The 18429-nt window shown below is 34.3% G+C and overlaps 3 protein-coding genes across 5 annotated transcripts; all 3 read left to right on the top strand.

The window, feature by feature from the left end:
- The first annotated feature begins 516 nt into the window (after positions 1–516).
- LOC136225489 (serine carboxypeptidase-like 18) lies at positions 517–7717 on the top strand. 3 transcript variants are annotated; one of them, XR_010687108.1, is made up of 14 exons: positions 517–832; positions 912–1057; positions 1891–1967; positions 2058–2180; positions 2290–2392; positions 2489–2526; positions 2659–2760; positions 3859–3945; positions 4064–4219; positions 4694–4765; positions 5103–5221; positions 5710–5771; positions 5972–6085; positions 7184–7241. XR_010687108.1 is itself a non-coding variant. In XM_066013533.1 (14 exons), the coding sequence occupies exons 1-14, from the start codon at positions 690–692 to the stop codon at positions 7571–7573; spliced, it is 1422 nt and encodes a 473-aa protein (XP_065869605.1). In that variant the 5' UTR covers positions 522–689; the 3' UTR covers positions 7574–7717. The 3 variants fall into 3 exon arrangements, 2 of the variants coding, with proteins under 2 accessions (XP_065869606.1, XP_065869605.1); XM_066013533.1 differs by lacking the exon at positions 5710–5771 and adding an exon at positions 7490–7717 and having other exon boundaries at positions 522–832; XM_066013534.1 differs by lacking the exon at positions 7184–7241 and having other exon boundaries at positions 5684–5771.
- Positions 7718–9526: 1809 nt separating this feature from the next.
- LOC136226686 (magnesium transporter MRS2-3) lies at positions 9527–14010 on the top strand. The gene is made up of 6 exons (XM_066015311.1): positions 9527–9983; positions 10703–10936; positions 11041–11169; positions 11254–11408; positions 12295–12538; positions 13359–14010. The coding sequence occupies exons 1-6, from the start codon at positions 9585–9587 to the stop codon at positions 13647–13649; spliced, it is 1452 nt and encodes a 483-aa protein (XP_065871383.1). The 5' UTR covers positions 9527–9584; the 3' UTR covers positions 13650–14010.
- A 2245-nt stretch (positions 14011–16255) lies between these two features.
- LOC136227609 (uncharacterized) lies at positions 16256–17856 on the top strand. The gene is made up of 3 exons (XM_066016315.1): positions 16256–16599; positions 16691–16737; positions 17575–17856. The coding sequence occupies exons 1-3, from the start codon at positions 16392–16394 to the stop codon at positions 17710–17712; spliced, it is 393 nt and encodes a 130-aa protein (XP_065872387.1). The 5' UTR covers positions 16256–16391; the 3' UTR covers positions 17713–17856.
- The last annotated feature ends 573 nt before the right edge of the window (positions 17857–18429 follow it).

Below are 18429 nucleotides of genomic sequence, written 5' to 3'. Positions count from 1 at the left end.
CGGGCGTTCGCCCGACCGATGTTGGGCGCACGCCCAACGTAGGTTGGGCGTGCGCGCCCCGCCGCCGCTGGGCGTGCGCCCCGCGCTGCCGGACGCGCGCCGGCTGCCGCTAGGCGCTCGCCCAGCGCCGCTGAGCACTCGCGAGCCGTCCACTCGACGACCGCAACCCCTACAGGCCCTCTTGTGATTCTTATTATTATTTTTGCTTTAAATTATCGGAACCGACCGCTTCAACCGTCTTGTTATGGGTTTTCGTCACAGGTCCTCCGACTCGGTGTCTACAAGTGTGTTTTGTCAAAATATAGAGACTAATAAATTAATTACTTTAAAATTAATCTTTTCAATTAAAAAATACAAAACACATGGGAAAATATAAGTATGGAATTGTCTACCATTACCACCAAGATTTGATCCAAGAAAGTTAGTTGTGACTTGTGACTCAACTCTGCAGAGCCCATCAGAAATTCATAGCTCTTATATTTCCATACGTAAAAGTTCCCCAACATAAAAAACCCTCAAAATTTGGTAGTAAGAACCAAGAAGAATGTTAGATGCCATTACTTTCCATTCAATTAGAAAATACTTTAGATGGTACTTTTATAATCTAGTTACAACAATATTCATTTCTAAAAGATTATCCATTTTCACACTAATTAAACAGTACTTGTTCTTCTGAAACCAGTTGAGGGATGGAATTATTTTGTAGCCATTCCTTGTGGGTATATTTGCAAGTTCTACTTTTACTATTTCTATCAAATTTTGTTGCTTCAAAGCACATTGTGAAGACTCTGCCTGGTTATGATGGTGAACTTCCATTTATACTGGAAACTGGGTAAGTTTCAGATTTTATTCAAATTATATATGTAATCAGGAAAATAAAAGAAAACAAAGATTGATGATTTGTGTTTCAGATATGTAGGTGTGGGTGATTTAGATCAATTGCAGCTTTTTTACTACTTCGTTGAATCAGAGAGGAACCCAATTAGAGACCCTCTTCTGCTATGGCTAACTGGTGGTCCTGGTTGTTCTGGTTTCTCTGGCTTGGTTTATGAAATTGGTATGCTCTTCTTTTTGTTAATTTGGTATTTTATTAGTAAGGATGACAAATTTTGAATTGTGGTTTGAAAGAAATTAGGATTAAGATTGTGCTGTATGATTGATCATAAGGTGTTCGACGATTTGTCTGAATGATATATTAGTAAAGGGTTTGTCTTTCTCTTCTGGGTCCTGCATTGTTTTAGTATGCTAGATTGTTAACTGATTCTGCTGGTATATTTTCAATTTTGGAAGTTGGTTGTGTGGATAATAAAAAATTCACACTTGCGGGTGCCCGCCCAAGTCCATGTTCAATAGTCCGGGCTTGGTCCTGGACTATTAGCTTGGGCTTGGTCCTAGCCCACCTATTTCTGAGTCAGACTTGGAATCTGTAAAAATAGCACGTACTGTCCTACCATGGCCCCGCCTCTTAATATTAGCTACCAACAACAACTATAGCAAGAGCAACCCTTAAACAATAACAACTGAACCAAATTCTGTGAAGTGCGGCCCGGTGCACTACGCATTCCCACTAAGCGAGGGTCCAAAGAGGGGTTCCACCACAAGGGTGTATTGGGGGCAGGCCTTCCCCTGCCAATTTGTTGGCAAGAGGCCGCTCCTAAGACTCGAACCCTTGACCTCTCGGTCACACGACAACAAAGTCCGTTGCGCCTGTATTAAAAAAAAAAAAAGCCATTTTCCTATTTTATCCAATTAGTGTTTTATCTGAAAAAAAAAAGGGAAAGATCCATTTGTTCTTGTAGTTTAAGCTTTTATCAAAAGCTTCATCATGTTTGTTTTAAGTATGTGTATTTGCCTTTGTTTTGTCTAATTGACATCTTAACTTCTATGTAGGTCCATTAAATTATGATTATTTATCTTTCAATGGAAGTTTGCCATCATTTCTAAATAATGAATACTCATGGACAAAGGTGTGGATAAGTCTCTTTTTGATGTTTTTTTTTTCTTGCTCTTTAGACAATTCCTTTATTAATCTTATTACAGCTCTGGTAATTCTTCAGATTGCCAATATTATCTTCCTCGACGCACCAGTTGGGACCGGATTTTCCTACTCAACAACTCCAGAAGGATACTATACCTCAGACACAGAATCAGCAATTTCAATTTATGAGTTTCTTAGGAAGGTCAGCCCCCATTTTCCTATGATTTTATCTGTACAGAAAGAACTGAATCAATATTCCCTTCTGAATTGAAGGGTTCAACTTTATACTAATGCTGTAAGTTGTGCTGCAGTGGATAGCGGATCATCCCAAATTCAAGTACAACCCACTTTATATTTCTGGTGATTCATATTCTGGCATGATTGTTCCCCAAGTTACTCTAGAAGTTGCAGAAGGTATAGCAAAATATAAATGATGTTCTGGTTCGGCTTCTATAGTTTCTCGTCCACTTTAATTTCTAGCTGAGAGATTTTCCGGTGATTGTATTGCAGGAAACAGAGCCGGACACAAGCCATACTTGAATCTCCAGGTACATTTCAATTTAAATGCTTGCTCTAGCTATATTATGTTTTGAACTGAGTTGTTTTCGATTCGTTGAGCTTTATGTTTTCAGGTAATTGTGTGCTCTGAGACTAATGATGTTGCTTAAAATTTGAATTAGGGATACATGCTTGGCAATCCAGTTACAGATTTGCATAATGATGAGAATTCAAGAATTGAATATTTCCACCGAGTTGGACTGATATCAGATGAACTTTACCAGGTAATATGAGATTATATTTCTTACTTGCACAGTTTCGTATATACATAAATTATATGGACAAACAATTGACTAGATTAGAGGGTTTGCCTGCAGTTTTGAAGTTGAACACATTTAATTTGAAAATACTGGAATAATCTATGTCAAGTCCTAATCCACTAAGAGAAACCAGAATTTGATGAAAGTTTATAGCACTCACTGCTTTCATTCAGCACTTATTTTGTCAATAATCATGAGAAAGCAATGACAAACACGGGTATTAAAAATGGGATGTCGTGTAATAATCATGTTATGTAATCTATATATTCTACATGATTTTATATATGATATAAATGCAACAGAAATGATAAGTTGTCTCTAAAAATTGGGGGTAGATTACACCCATGGCCCCTCAACTTTGGCTTACTTTCTTTATAGTCCTGCTTCAAAACAGAACATAGAAGTCCTTGAACTTTACCCTTTATTAACATAAAAGTCCCCTATGAAAGTAAACACCTCAAAATGAGTGTTGACGACTTCAAAATGGAAAAGTCTAAGAGTTAAAGTTGTTTAGAACCACGTTTTCGATTTTCCAACTCACAATTTCCGGAGCTTTTTCTCTCCTAACAAAACAAGACCTAAATGACTTTAATAGGGATTACAGAGAATGGTGATGAATTTTTACAGAGAATGAAAAGGGGAAGAAGATTGAGGTATTCCCAAATTGAAAAGTTAAACCTAACTCTCTCTCTCTCTCTCTCTATCTATCTATTTATACCCTTCCTATCTATTCCTTAAAGTAGCCGTTACACTATGTAAAGTGTGGCTTTTTCCTACTTGAGCAAAACACACTGTTTTGCTTAGTTAATGCCTATTATGACTCAAAACCCAAAAGTTCGAGAATTAGAGTTGCTTATGCAACTCTACAATGGAGAGGTACCTATTATTGAGTGGTCAAGGAACTTTTATGTTAGTAAAGGGCAAAGTCCTGGGACTTTTATGTCCTGTTTAAGTTCACGGGCCATAAACAAAGTAAGGCCGAAGTTGAGAGGCAATGGGTTGTAAATTACGTTTTCGTGTCTGAAATTCACAGCTCTAATGACATATTTTGTGCTTTTCCAGGATGCAAGATTATACTGTTCTGGTGAATACATAGCCCCAAATGTGAGCAATGCTGATTGTATGGATACAATTCAGCATATTGCAGAGGTTAGAAGGGCTTCTTTCAGTTGTTGAATGGAGTGAAAACAGAGTTGTTTCTCATCCTACTTTATGTACGCTTCTCTACATTTTATTTTTTCTGATGAGAAATGAGTGGAAATTGCAGTGCACTTTGAAAGTATGTGATGCACAAATATTGGAACCAAAGTGTAGTTTTGCATCTCCAAAACCTCAGGGCTTGAAATGGGGGAACCAATTTTTTGATGATCCGGAAATAGACATTGCTTTGTCATCACAAAGACTACCTGACAATTGGTGCAGAGTAATCTCTCTTCCTAGCTCTTCTCTCTTATAATAGGATGTATAATTTGTTGAGAATTTGAGGTCTAACTTCACCTAAAAAGCACCTCAAAGTGATAATTATCTCGCACTTTTATATTTTCGTTTTCTTTTAAAGCTAACTAGTATGAGATACTTAGACTATAAAAAAAGGTGCGAGACTTAACATGCCAGTCAATGTGAGTTACTCAACACCTCCAATGTGGGATACTTAACACATTCCTCACTTTTACAGCTAGACTCTTAGAATGTGAAATTTGAAGGACTAAACATATGCAATTGACCCAACTTAAGTCTAATTCTATCCCGAAAGATACCTCAAAGGTTTTCTTAAATTAACTTTATAACTAGCGAATGTAGAATTTTTGAACGTAGTTGTGATGAGTTACTAGATATTCCTGAACTGATTACATTACAATCCTAACGTTTTCATGCAATAACCTGTCTTATCTTGCAGAATGAAAATTATGTGTTATCTTACATATGGGCAAATGATGAAAGCGTCCAGAGTGCTCTTAATATTCGCAATGTAAGTCCCTTCACGTTAACTTCAAGCTTAATGATCTGATGCGTGCCCCCATGAACTTTGTAGATGTCTTATTAGCACTTCGAACTTGTTTAAAGTGATCTATTGACGACTTGAATTTGCTTAAACTGACCTATTGGCTCTCAGAATTTGCTTAGAGTGATATGCATTTCAACTTGTGTACATCTCTATTTTTCTCTGTTATATAAGGCATAAAAAGTTAATCATGTCATTTTAAGCAACTTCAAGAAGCTAATCGATGATTTTCAAAGTTTGGGGGATCGCCTTAGTTTAACCAGTATGTTTAAATGCATTTTTTGTTTCTTTTACTGGTGAGCAGGGCACCATAGACCAATGGATGAGATGTAACAAAACCATTGCTTACACTTATAACCTACTGAGCACTGTCATTTATCATAAACAACTGATCTATGGTGGTTATCGAGGCATGGTCTACAGGTAATATTTTCGTCATTTCCTTGATTGGGAGAAGTCAACATTTGGACTTTGTACTTGACATACTTTCCTAATTGGGGAAGAGTCAATTTTTTCAATAAGGTTATTTTCATTGTATAAAATAGCTCAATTTTTCCCACATGGTAGAAATTCTAACTCGATTTTACTCTTTTTCAAGGAATTCTGTAATTTTCGTCCGCATTTATTTAGAAAACGGTAAATTTGAACTAGATTTGCTGCCATGAGGGTAAAATTGAGAAGTTTCTACCATGGTGATAAAATTTAAACTTCTCCAATAACATGAGGGGAAAATTTGACCCTTTCAAGTAGATAAACTAATTGTAAAAACAAATTTTTTGGTTTACATAATTACACACCTAAATTTGACATTTTTTTCTATTTGACACCCTGTATTTCCATTTGGACCTATCATGCACACCTAAACTTGTCAATTATGGATCTCAGGTCACCCTCATTTACTGATTTGGCAGATTTCAAAGTTTACATAGCAGGAGGTGCTCCCCTTTGACGTCTACCAAATCAGCAAATAAGGGTATCGGAGGTCTAAACTTGATAAGTTTATACGGGTGATATGTCGAAATAGAATTACATAAATCATAATGATAAATTGTGTCAAAGAATCAGCATTTGATCTTTAATTGGCTTGCTATGTTTCTCTTCAAATATCATAAATTTAAGTGAACATTTTCCTTGGAGTTGTTGATTGTTATCTTATTCCTTGGCTTCTTGCAGTGGCGACCATGATATGCTAATTCCTTACACTGGTACAATAGTATGGATTCACTCCCTCAATTTAAGCACTGTAGATGACTGGAGACCTTGGTATGTTGATGGTCAAATAGCCGGGTTAGTCTCAAAAACTCCATTTCTTTTCCTTCCGAATCAAGGCTTAATTTGTTCTAAATCGAATTTCGGGTATCAATTTAATCCTTTAACTAGGCATTATTTGTCAAATTAACTTAAAAGAGTCGAGAAATTGACATAAAAAAATGAAAAACCCTGCGAAAAATGTACTGATACGTGTCACTTTTGAACTAATTCAACAAAAAATGACTAGTTGTGGACTAAATTGGTATCCAAAGTTCATTTGGATCAAATTGATCCTCAAGGCAAGTTGAAGGATAAAATACATCTGTGGCTCTTGAACTATGCTACTGTTGGTATAGCTCCTAGCTTCATTTTGTGACAAAAATTCTTCAACTTTACATTATACTAATATTAAAATCTAAATCAAAGAATATCTGTTTTGAAAAATCAACTAAATTATGACAACAAGGACAAATTTGACTACATGACTCTTTTTTTATGCATGTTATCATGTTCTAATACTATTTTCATACAATCATTTCGTTAAATTTTTTAATGGATTTCTTTGATTTGGATTTTAATATTAGTATACTATAAAGTTCAAAGATTTTTATGAGGCAAATTATACCCACAAGTCCTCAACTTTGATCTTTCTTTATGACCCCTGAACTTCAAAACCGGACATAAAAGTCTAGAAACTTTGTCTTTTACTAACATAAATGTCTCTTATGAAAGTAAATGACCGTTCAAAATAGAAATGCGCAAGAATTAAAGTTGTTTAGAACCTAAATCCTTATGGAACCACATTTTTTTCGATTTTCCAAATCACCATTTTCGACTTTCCCTCTCTCTAAGTAGACACTTTCTTTCTCCCGACCAAAAAACACCTAAATGATCCCAAAACCAAAAAATTCAGGAATTAAAATTGCTTAGAATATCATTTTTATCACTCTACAACGAAGGATTATCTGCTATTGGAATGGTCAAAGGTGAATGGACTTCTATTAGAAAGTAATCTATGCGTGTAATTTACCTGACTTTTAAATGAAGTTTAAGAGCTACAACGTTAATAGCGTTATTGTCAAATGCCATATGGATGCATTCTACTAATATTTTGTCACTTTTCGTTTTTTACAGATTCACAATCAAGTATGCTCACACAATTGGAGATGGCCTGGTCTTTAACACTGTGAAGGCAAGAAAAATAACACATTTTCTACAAATTATTGTACACGGTTTTGATCACATGGACCTTAATGACCATAGAGTATTTGGTCATTTACCGTTAGATATAGGCTTATTAGAATTATAGAGTTAAGATTCAAAGCATCCTACAGCTTATATCTAACAGTGAATGATCAAATTCATTTGGTCATTAAGGTGCATGTATTATTGTGCAATTATAAAGTGAAGATAAACTAAAATGGTTGTTGATTTTGATAGGGAGGAGGCCACACAGCTCCGGAGTATAAGCCTAAGGAGTGTCTAGCTATGGTTGATCGCTGGTTATCTTACTATATCATGTGAAAAACACTTGGAATACTAGAAATTCATTACAAATTTTGTTTAAGGGAAAAAATTATTCTGTAAGTGAGAAACTTCCATTCTTCTACAGACTATATTTGTATAACTTTTCGAAATGATAATGAAATTTTTAAGTCTGTATATGTATTTTGCAACATTTTTTTAATTTGATGTAGTGGAAAATCGAACCTCAAACCTATTAAGTAGAGGTTCAATGCTTTACCACTCGGACCAACCCTCATTGGCACGACTACTTTATTCTAGGACAAGTGGACTCTTCATATTCTTTATTCTTATTATTATGAAAAAGAAAAGCAGCATAAGAATAAATATTTTTCTTTTTTTTTTATGGAAGAATAAATGTTATTCTTAGTTTAATTATGCTCCTTTTATTTCCATTTTTATTTCCATAGTTAAGAATAGTTTATTTTGATTTCGAGAACAAACTAAAGGACAATTTAATTCAGAAAAATTATATTGAATTACATACTTTTTTTCTTTTCTCTTTAGGAGGAGAAAAATATTACGGATAAATTGAATTACATACTCTCTAATAAACCAATTTTTATTGGTTTAAAAGTTAAATTTTCTCAAATTTTACAAATTTTTATTTATTTTTAATAATTACTGACAAAAATATATTGATAAATATAACTACTAACAAATGTTCTAATTCTTTCAAAAAAAAAAAAAAAAACAAATGTTCTAATAAAAATCTCTTAATAAAAGTAAAATTTGTTTTTTCTTCTACAATTGGAGAGAAATTTAAATTATTAGAGAGAAATTTAAATTATTTTTTTGATATTTAAAGAGTAAATTGACTGTTGTAACATACGCTTCTTAAATACTTTTTTTTGATATAGCATCCGCCCAAGCCATTGGCTGGGCGGGTGTTTCACCCTCCCAAACTATTGGCTTGGCGGGTCAGCCACCCGCTTAGGTTAAAATTGGGCCTAGGCACAAATTTAATATTTTTAGTGATGGAAAATGTTAAATTGTTCAATTTTTTGTGACGAAAAAATATAAAATTCTCTAATTTTTTATGACGAAAAATGCAAAATCATCACAGAAAATATGCATTATTATGTTCATGATTTTTTTGAAAAAAAATGTAAATTTTAATGTTTCCGACTCATAATCATCTATTTTCGGGGTTCGGATTGTCACATATCAATTATTTTCATAATTTTAATTATTGTTGTTCGGATTTGTGATTTTGGAAAAAGAATTTTCAGTTTTTGATCAAAATTATGAAAAAAGGAAAAATAAAAAATCAAAATGGAGGCGGTAACTAGTAAAAATGGGCGGTATTTAACAATTCACGTTTTTTTTAATAGTACACTTCTTTTTCATATAAAAAATAATAATAATACAAACAACTTTTTTTTTCTCAAAATTTTTTTTATTTACACTAGTGATATAGTAATATTAATAAAAAAAAATAATACTAACTTAGTGTAAGTTTTGATACCGTGCCTAAACTTCAATTCTTAATACTAAATTTTTATTTTTTAATATTGATAGCCACTCAACTTTAACCAACTCCTTAAAATGGTTGTTAATAACCGTAAAATGAAATATTCAAGAATTAAAGTTATTCATAACGATATTTAATATGAAACCGCATTTTTTATTTTTTTAAATCACTTTTATTGGAGCTTTCTCTATTTAAAAATTCACTCATTTCTAACCAAACAACACTTAAATGACCTCAAGATGATTTTTTTTTTTTAAGAATTAAAGTTCCTTAGAATATCATTAACTCTTTGAATTTTTTATTTTGAGGCTGTCAACGGTCGTTTTGAGGCGTTGAGTGGCCACCAGTGTTAAAAAATGTAAAATTCAGTGATCATACCATTAGGAATTCAAGTTCTGATGCTATAATGTTAAAATGTATAAAGTTCAGTGGCCATGAGTGTAATTTACCCGTTTTTATATCTGATGAGTGTACCCAAACTGCTCTGAAATCCGCCCTGTCCCGGAGCCAGAATCAGAGTTTTTCTTCAATTCAACAATGAGATCTCAACCTCCTCTTGCAAAACACGATGACGACGTCGATCCATTAACTCGACCACCTGTTCTCCCCACTGCCCGGAAGAAAGGAACCGGAGTTCGGGCTTGGCTCCTCCTTGACTCCACCGGCCAGGCACAGGTCGTGGAAGCGGGAAAACATGCCATCATGCGACGCACCGGCCTACCCGCTCGAGACCTGCGTATCCTCGACCCCCAACTCTCTTATCCATCAACGATTTTGGGTCGAGAGAGCGCTATCGTCATCAATCTGGAGCATATCAAGGCCATAATTACAGCCCAAGAGGTTCTTTTGTTGAATTCTAAAGACCCATCTGTTACACCGTTTGTTGAGGAGCTGCAGAGAAGACTCTTGTGCCATTATAATGCTACAAAGGCACAGGTAATACCCCCAATTTAATTTCCCGACTTAATTTTTTTCCGATTGTGTTAGGATTTTGTGATAAATATCAATTCGTTTTTTGTCTATTTTTTTGAGTTTTAATGTGCGTATAGGTTGGATGATTGATTAAGAACAATTGATGTGGGTGTGATATATTTACCATCGTTTTTCAATTCAAATCTCTTATCTTTGAATTTGTTTTAAGGGACGCCATAGGAGAAGTAGATAAGTGCTTATGTGGTTCATTTGGTACATGTATTGATTTTGGGTGCTATCTCTTACAGTCTAGAGATTTTAGCTCTGAATAGTTGTTTGGTTCTGAATTAGGATTTTTTCAAGGCTTGTTAGAGGCTATCCTTAATGAATTTGTTTGGCATTTATGTCTATTGGCAGTTATTGCATCTCCTTAAAGAAGTTTTTGCAGTGCATGAGAAGAATTTAGGATAGGACTTGAAGTTCTTGGGATGCATTCTAATAGTTGAAGTCTATTTTACAAAGCTTAGTGAAGTTCATCTTTCATGAAAATCACTGATCTTTAGCACAATTAACTAGGCATATTTACAAGTTTTGGAATTAATGTCTCTCAATCTTTAAGCTTGTGCTTTTTTCTGTTCTTTTTATTCCTGAACGAACTTAACTTTTCAATTTGTAAATATTCTTTTGTAGCTTGTATTTTGTATCATATTTGTACTTCATTTTGTTTTCTCTGTTGTGTGTAGGAGGGCAATGATCTAAACTGGACAAATTCGTATAACCCTGAAGATCCACAATCAAGGATGGAAAGTAATAAAGATTTTCCGGGGGACTTTTCACATCCTCAGGGTCATGATGATGCTAGTAAGGTGGACGGGAAACCAGGACTTGAGAATCGAGATGGGCCAAATGTTCTTCCATTTGAGTTTGTTGCACTTGAGGCATGCCTTGAAGCTGCTTGTGGTTGCTTAGAAAATGAAGTAAGCATTCATATTTTGAGTCGATAGCTCTTTGGTACATTCATAACTGCTCTGAGAATGTCTCGATTGAACCTTCATTTATTTTGTTTTCTGTACATAATCAGGCAAAAACACTTGAGCAAGAGGCTCATCCAGCTTTGGATAAACTGACTTCAAAGATCAGTACCCTCAATTTGGAACGTGTCCGCCAAATTAAAAGCCGTTTGGTTGCAATAACTGGCCGTGTTCAAAAGGTTGGCTGGCCATTAATAATGGTCACTGCAATTTTTTTCTCCTGTATATTATCTAATTAATTGTGATTACCTATTCATTTCTAGGTTAGGGATGAATTGGAACACCTATTGGATGATGACGAAGATATGGCTGAAATGTATCTAACAGAAAAGCAACAACTAGAAAATTCTTCGACTGCTTCTTTTAATGGGAGAGATGACATGGATGATGAATATCTGCAAGCAGACTTTAATGACAGGTATTTAATATATAATTGCACTTATTAGCACAATTTGCCACTCTGACCCTTGTGCTTCAATTTTGAACACATTTGGTCGCTTCACTTTTTTCGTAGAATTTGGCCCTTGGCAGACTGTTTCATCCCAATATATGACACGTTGTCGAGTTAATTACATCCACGCTCCTCCAACTATCAGGAATAGAACATATTTGACATAAATCTTAAATTCTTGACGAGAAACCATCGTTCTTTAACTTAGGTTTCACCCACGGTCCTTTTGTCCGGTAACTAAAAAATACATTCATCGAAGATGCCATGTGGATGAAAGGTCTTCAAAATTTTGATACGTGGAAAATTAAAAAACATAAAAAAGAATACATTTTTATTATCCATGTGGCAACATTTTGATAGTAAAAAGTGTTCTTATTTTCCAAGTGGTGAGATTTTGATGACATGTCATCCATGTGACATCTTGGTGATGTGTTTGCTGGTTTCCAGACAACAATACCATGTGTGAAACCAAAGTTAAACGCGGATGATTTTCTCTTTAAGAATTTAAGATTTGTGGTATTTCTATTCCATTTCTAGTAGTTGGAGGACCATGGTGTAATTAATACCACATTGTTACATGATTAGAGATAATAGGTTGACCATGTGCCGGTGCATGCAATACATAGCTAATAGAACAATCCATCGATGTCTAAATTTTTTGGCAAGAGTCAAATTTAATAAATAAAAATAGATGAAATGTGCCAAAATTTAAGCACCAGCCAAAATGACAATTTGTACCAAATACAAGAACTAAATTTTAGTTTTTACCCCATGACTAACGAGTATGCAATTCAGTTCTTCCAGTCCATTGATGTACTCTGTTTTCAATGGAAAATTCTCATTGTTGCACCAGGATTCCGGCTGAAGTCGCCTTAGATGGGAATGTGGCTTCTTCTAGCTTTGATGTTGATAATACTGACAACCCTCAGGATCATATATTCAGCGGTCCAACCATGCTGAGCAGGGGGGACAGCCATAGAACGCATACCACTACAACTAGAAGTGCCATAAGCAAGCAGCTTGATGTAGAGGAACTTGAAATGCTCTTGGAGGCGTACTTTGTCCAAATTGACGGGACACTCAATAAACTATCTACGGTATGCATCTTAGTTTTCTGCAAATTCCTTGTATGCATCTTAGTTTTCTGCAAATTCCTTGTATGCGTCTTAGTTTTCTGCAAATTCCTTGTCTTATGTAGGTCACGTTTGTGTCAATATAAGCAAAAGATAAAACTTGGCACTCTACTCGCACAATTCTGTCATTTTTGCTCATGTACTTAATTTTTGGCACATTTGAGCCCTATAGATTCGACCATTAACTGAGTTTCTGTAGAAGTTTATGACATGCTCTGTTAGAAGGCGTGTAGTCAAACTGTTGCGTGTATTTTGGAACCATCTATTAAGAGCTAGATGGTGTGAAAATTTAAGTTCATGGAGTTTAATATATCAAAATTGAAGCAAAGGGGTCAAAATGGCAAACTATGCAGAGTAGAGAACCAAATTTTGACGTTTTCTCTAACATTATGTTGTGTTATTGTTAGAGCAGAATCTCCGGGGATTTTATGTAGGTATATAGGATTTTTATGCACTCAGATGCAGCCTGCCTGGTATTCTGCACGTCTTTCTTTCCTTTTAATCACATTTTATCATCGAGAAAAATAGATGCTAGAAACACCGTGCCTGCTTTTCGTTCCAGAAATAGTTCTTAGTAGTTTTTACTTGTGGTTTTAAATTGTTGCAATCTATTCTGTTTATGCATAAGATTCATCTTTCATAACACTGTTTTTCCATTCTTTCTGATCGGGTATAGTTCTTAGTAGTTTTTACTTGCGGTTTTAAATTGTTGCAATCTATTCTGTCTATGCATAAGATTCATCTTTCATAACACTGTTTTTCCATTTTTTTTCTGATCGGGTAGCTGAGGGAGTACGTTGACGACACAGAGGATTACATCAACATTATGCTCGATGACAAACAAAATCATCTGCTGCAAATGGGTGTCATGTTGACAACAGCAACCTTAGTGATCAGCTGCTTCGTTGTAGTGGCTGGTATATTCGGCATGAATATCAACATCGAGATATTTAACGAGGAAGTCGATACAGGGATGCCGAAGTTTCTATGGACTGTTGGGGGCGGCTGTACTGGATGTGTATTCCTCTACGTATTCGCTATTGCCTGGTGCAAGCACAAGCGTCTATTAGAATAATCAAGCGACCTGCTGGGTATGATTTCATTCTAACATAAAAGCATTTACATTTGCATATGTTATTCGATTGTTCCCCAGGGAATATCTCGCCGGCAAAGCCGTCATATTCCCTTCAAAACCTCCCAAAACCCTTTCTATAATTCCGTATACTGAGAGAGACAGATATGGGAAGAGCATAGAGAAGTAGCTCTCATTGTATAGCAGTTAACATATTCTAATGTACAATGAAGACATTTTATTGAGTTTGTATATGGAGATGATAATAAGAAGGTTTTTATGGTATTTATCTCTATATTATGCAGATAATAGCCAAGTGTAAAGGTTTTGACTTTTGACTCCTTAACAAGTTCTATTTTCATTATGGCGTTGCTTGATAATTGGGTTTACTACTCAAGCTTATCCTTTGCTATATATTTAAGAACTTTATTTTTCTTGGCTATATAGTGAAGAACTTAATTTTTTGTTTGCAATATAATACAAAAAAATTATAAATGCTACTCCCTATGATTAACGTTGATTACTATTAAAATGATTAATTTACCTTTAATATTGTGAATTACTATATCCAGCCATGAATTTCCACTTCTAGCCCCGTCAAAAGACCGAACTACCCTTTACCCAAAATTTGAAAAAACACAAAACCTCTCAAACACCCTACACACTCTTTGATCAAATCCGGACTAATTTGTGAACCAAAACATGGAGCGTAACAACAACTGTAAAGGGAAAGTGAAAATAGTACTGTAAAGGGAAAGTGAAAATAGTAAGATTTACCATTTTTGTTTTTTGATTTAAGCTTAAAGGTGGAATCTGTGGGCGATTTTTCAAAAACGCTGAAATCGTAGTCGGGCGTATGAACATCACGCCCGACCTACGGTTCCGGTGTATGAATATCACGCCCGACCTGTGGTTCGGGCGTGATAGCCTCATGCCCGCACCATAGGTCGGGCGTGATATTCATACGCACGACCTGACCTATGGTGCGGGCGTGATGTTCATACGCCCGACCTATGGTTCGGACGTGATGTTCATACGCCCGAGGGGTTTTTGAAATTTTTTTTTAAATTATATTTACATTTTAATTAAATTGTTAAATGTTTAGATTAATTTGGGGTTTAATTTATATGTGAAATTTTGATATTAATTTGATTATAATTTATATGTTAAATTTTTAGATTAATTTAGTGTAATTTTGTAGACGGAGCGACCTACTATCGGGGGGAAATCCGTCCCGTCATCTGCTCGTCGTCTAGATATGGTGATGGCGAGGGTGAGGATGACGATGAGTCTGCAGCTCGTCAGTCTGCAGCTCGTGGTGATGGCGAGGGTGAGGATGACGATGAGTTTATGGATTATTTATTTACTTTTTTTAATTTAGTTAAATTTAATTAAATTTTTGTAATTTTTAGTTTGTTTAATTTAGTTTAACTAAATTTTTATGTTGTAAATTTTAGTTGTTGTAAATTTTATTTTGTTTAATTTAGTTTAACTAAATCTTTATTTTGTTAATTTTAGTTAAATTTTTATTTTGTTAATTCAGATATTTACGGGTTGAATTCAATAGCGGACTAATTTTTTTACGGGTTTAATTCAACAGCGGACTAATTTTTTTTACGTAACAGGTATTTACGGGTTTAATTCAATAGTGGACTAGCTTTTTTTTTCCTCCCGACACGCGAGCGTGTGGCTATCACGCCCCACCATGAGGTCGGGCGTGTGGCTATCACGCCTCACCGTGTGGTCGGGTGTGATAGCCCCACGCCTCACCTTGTGGTCGGGCGTGTAGCTATCACGCCCGACCACACGGTGAGGCATGATAGCCACACGCCCGAGTGTTGAGGGAGCATAAAAAATAGCTTTTTCTCACCCTTAACTCATGAAAGGGCATTTTCGTCATTTCACGGGGCTAGGGGTAGGAATTTGAGGCTAGGTATAACAACACCCTTAATATTTCTCTTCTAAAACACTACTTTTTATGAAAAAATTTGTTTTTTTTAAATGCTATTCTTTAATTAGAATTACTTACATAATATAATCTTCTCTCTTATCATAAATAACAGCAAATTTGATAAAAAAAAATGCTCCAAATGTATTAATAATATAAAACGTTCTATAAAGATCAAATTTATAATTTTAAAACATCTATTATAAACCGGATTGAGTATTTCATCATGAAATAAAGTGTGATACAATGTAGTACAATGTAGTACAATGTAGTACATGTAGGATCAAAACTCTGGCAGTGGTTTTTTTTTTGTTCGTTCGTAAGGGTATCCACTGTCGACAGTAGTGACTATCCCCTTTCGGAGGTGGTTTGCACCTCTATGGGGTGGACTGCTGTCCATAAAAATTCTTTCCATTTGCAAAGGTGACATCGAACCTTGGATCTTTGGTTAAAGGAGGATGAGCTTTAACCACCACAACCCCGTGGTTAAAGATAGTGATTGAACTTTAGTGTGTTATATTAAGTAGAAACAAATACTCAACCCACCATAGAAAATGAGACGAGGCCCAAAATAAAGATTTGAAAAGTAGAATAGGCTTTGGTTATAACCCAAAAAAAGTTTCTGAGACAACAAGAGAAGGATATTTGGACCCAAGTGAAAAGAAGATAACCCCATCAATATCAATTTCAATCTCATCTTCATACTCAGAAAACACTAAGAAAACCAGTGGCTGAGAGAGAAAGAAAGAAAGAAAAGAGTGTGTAATGGTAATTTAAAAAAGAAAAAGAAAAGAAAAATGAGCTCAATATCTCAAAGTGTATTAATGGCACTTACTGTTACAGTGAACAAGATAGCTTCTTCAAATGTTCATTCTGTACAAAGAAGAGATACTCAAACTACTTCTTCTTCTTCTTCAGCATCTGTTTTCTCAAAAAGGGGAATTATTTTATCTGCTTTAGTTGCTGTTTATCCTGTTAATGACTCCAAAACTCTGCTTCTTGACAGTATGTATTACTTCTCTATTAGTAATTTCTTTTTAACTAATTAATCTGTTTGGTTGTATTGTATTTCATGAATGTTAATTATCTTTTTCAGAATATTTGAAGAAATCAGAAGATAACAAAGCCAAGAATGACAAGGAGGTATAACATTATACTCATTCCCTATTTCATAAATAAATGTGAATTCTGAGTATGTTGTAGTTGAATCGGATGCACTTTTATAACATCTTGTTCCTTTTTTAACGACACATTATGGTCAATTTTATCAAGTCGTTCTTCGAATAAAGTTGCTTATCTCTTAGTACGAGTGACCTATTCTATATTGGGATTTATGGATTGGTCTCTTCCACCTCCTATTTTTTGTTCGAAGCTTTGTATTCAAATTCTTTATAATATAATTATTTGATTTAAAAATAAATAAATTAAAAGAATACTTAATACCTCCGCTGCCTCCTGAACTTGTCTATTTTGTCAATTAGAGTGTCCTCTACTTAGTGACCACCTTACAACCTCTCAATTAAAAAATTATCATTCAGACGCCTTCTGCATCCATTCTAATACATCTTCTACATCTTGATTTGGATCTCCTCCGTTACTTTGAAACATACATAAAAAATTTAAAAAGGCACGTAGTGTTAGATTTGGTGAATTGAGTGAGCTAATTAATGTCATGTATGTATATAAAGGGACACAAATTTGTTGAGTTGAAGGGGCTAATACATTAATCACTGAAAATAAAAAAGGTGGTTCCATAATAAATATTCTAAACAACTTTCATTTTTGAAACTTTCCATTTTGAGTTCGTTTATTGACCAAATTTAACAAAATCATTTGCAAACCACAAGATTTGGGTACCGATATGAAAGAAAAAACATGTACCGATCTGGAAAAAAAAAACATGTAACCATAAAGTTTAAATTAATCCTGTATTTTATTTATTTTTATTTATGTTAATATGTTTGCATTTTGGAAATGAAGAGATTGGAAAGCTATTACAAGCGCAACTATCAGGATTATTTTAACTTTGTAGAAGGAACTCTCAAAGGTAAGAATGAACAAGATTTATCTGAATCTGAGAAGGCTATTCTTGACTGGCAAAAGAAGAATAAAAAATAGTTTACTTTCATTTCAATTTTGTAGCTGCTGTAAATTTATCATAAAGGACCTTTTTTTTTCCCTTTTTTAATTTAAACTTCAATTATTGCATACAATTTGTTAAAATACCATTTCTCAATTGCACCAATCAACCTATAGCTATTACTCTATTTTGCAAAAAGAAGGCAAAAAGCATCATTAGGTCCCTGATATTTCACTTTTTGGTTCATTAAGCTCTTAATCTTTTATTTGGATATATTAAGCCCCCGATCTTTTATTTTTGGCCTCACTAAGCCTTTGATGACCAAATTAATAAGTTGTGAATATGTAATTCTGTTAAAAAGACGTTATTAAATTCATATGTATTTGAAATTATTAAAAAAATATTTTTTTACAGTTTGAATTAAGGTTTTTTGCAGTTTTATTATAACCAAATTACACATCCAAAGCTATTTCAAATAGTGAAAAAATACAAATTTCGAATGCAGTCACAATGAATAACAGTCCGTCAACCGAATTTTATGTTCAAAATTACTTTTTTTGGCCAAAAATAAAAGAGCAGTGGCTTAATGTATCCAAATAAAATATCAAGGGCTTAATGAACCAAAAAATGAAAGATCAGGACCTTATATTGATTTTTGCCCAAAAAGAATTATCTTTTCTTTTCTTATGGATAATTCTTCATTTCCCCCTTATATTATGATTGAGTAAATTTGTATTACTTTACCATTCATATTA

The sequence above is a fragment of the Euphorbia lathyris genome, chromosome 4, assembly GCF_963576675.1.
Source record: "Euphorbia lathyris chromosome 4, ddEupLath1.1, whole genome shotgun sequence".
Taxonomy (NCBI): domain Eukaryota; kingdom Viridiplantae; phylum Streptophyta; class Magnoliopsida; order Malpighiales; family Euphorbiaceae; genus Euphorbia; species Euphorbia lathyris.
The sequence above is the reverse complement of the archived record's forward strand: the minus strand, read 5'-3'. Positions and strand labels throughout refer to the sequence as shown.

Bases quoted from the DNA above. Each gene is read 5' to 3' on its own strand.
- LOC136227609 (XM_066016315.1), top strand. From the start codon at position 16,392: ATGAGCTCAATATCTCAAAGTGTATTAATGGCACTTACTGTTACAGTG. The intron at 16,600-16,690 runs GTATGTATTACT...TATCTTTTTCAG, and splicing joins CAAAACTCTGCTTCTTGACA to AATATTTGAAGAAATCAGAA. The intron at 16,738-17,574 runs GTATAACATTAT...TTGGAAATGAAG, and splicing joins AAGCCAAGAATGACAAGGAG to AGATTGGAAAGCTATTACAA.
- LOC136225489 (XM_066013533.1), top strand. From the start codon at position 690: ATGGAATTATTTTGTAGCCATTCCTTGTGGGTATATTTGCAAGTTCTA. The intron at 3,946-4,063 runs GTTAGAAGGGCT...TGGAAATTGCAG, and splicing joins CAATTCAGCATATTGCAGAG to TGCACTTTGAAAGTATGTGA. The intron at 4,220-4,693 runs GTAATCTCTCTT...CTTATCTTGCAG, and splicing joins TACCTGACAATTGGTGCAGA to AATGAAAATTATGTGTTATC.
- LOC136226686 (XM_066015311.1), top strand. From the start codon at position 9,585: ATGAGATCTCAACCTCCTCTTGCAAAACACGATGACGACGTCGATCCA. The intron at 10,937-11,040 runs GTAAGCATTCAT...GTACATAATCAG, and splicing joins GTGGTTGCTTAGAAAATGAA to GCAAAAACACTTGAGCAAGA. The intron at 11,170-11,253 runs GTTGGCTGGCCA...ATTCATTTCTAG, and splicing joins TAACTGGCCGTGTTCAAAAG to GTTAGGGATGAATTGGAACA.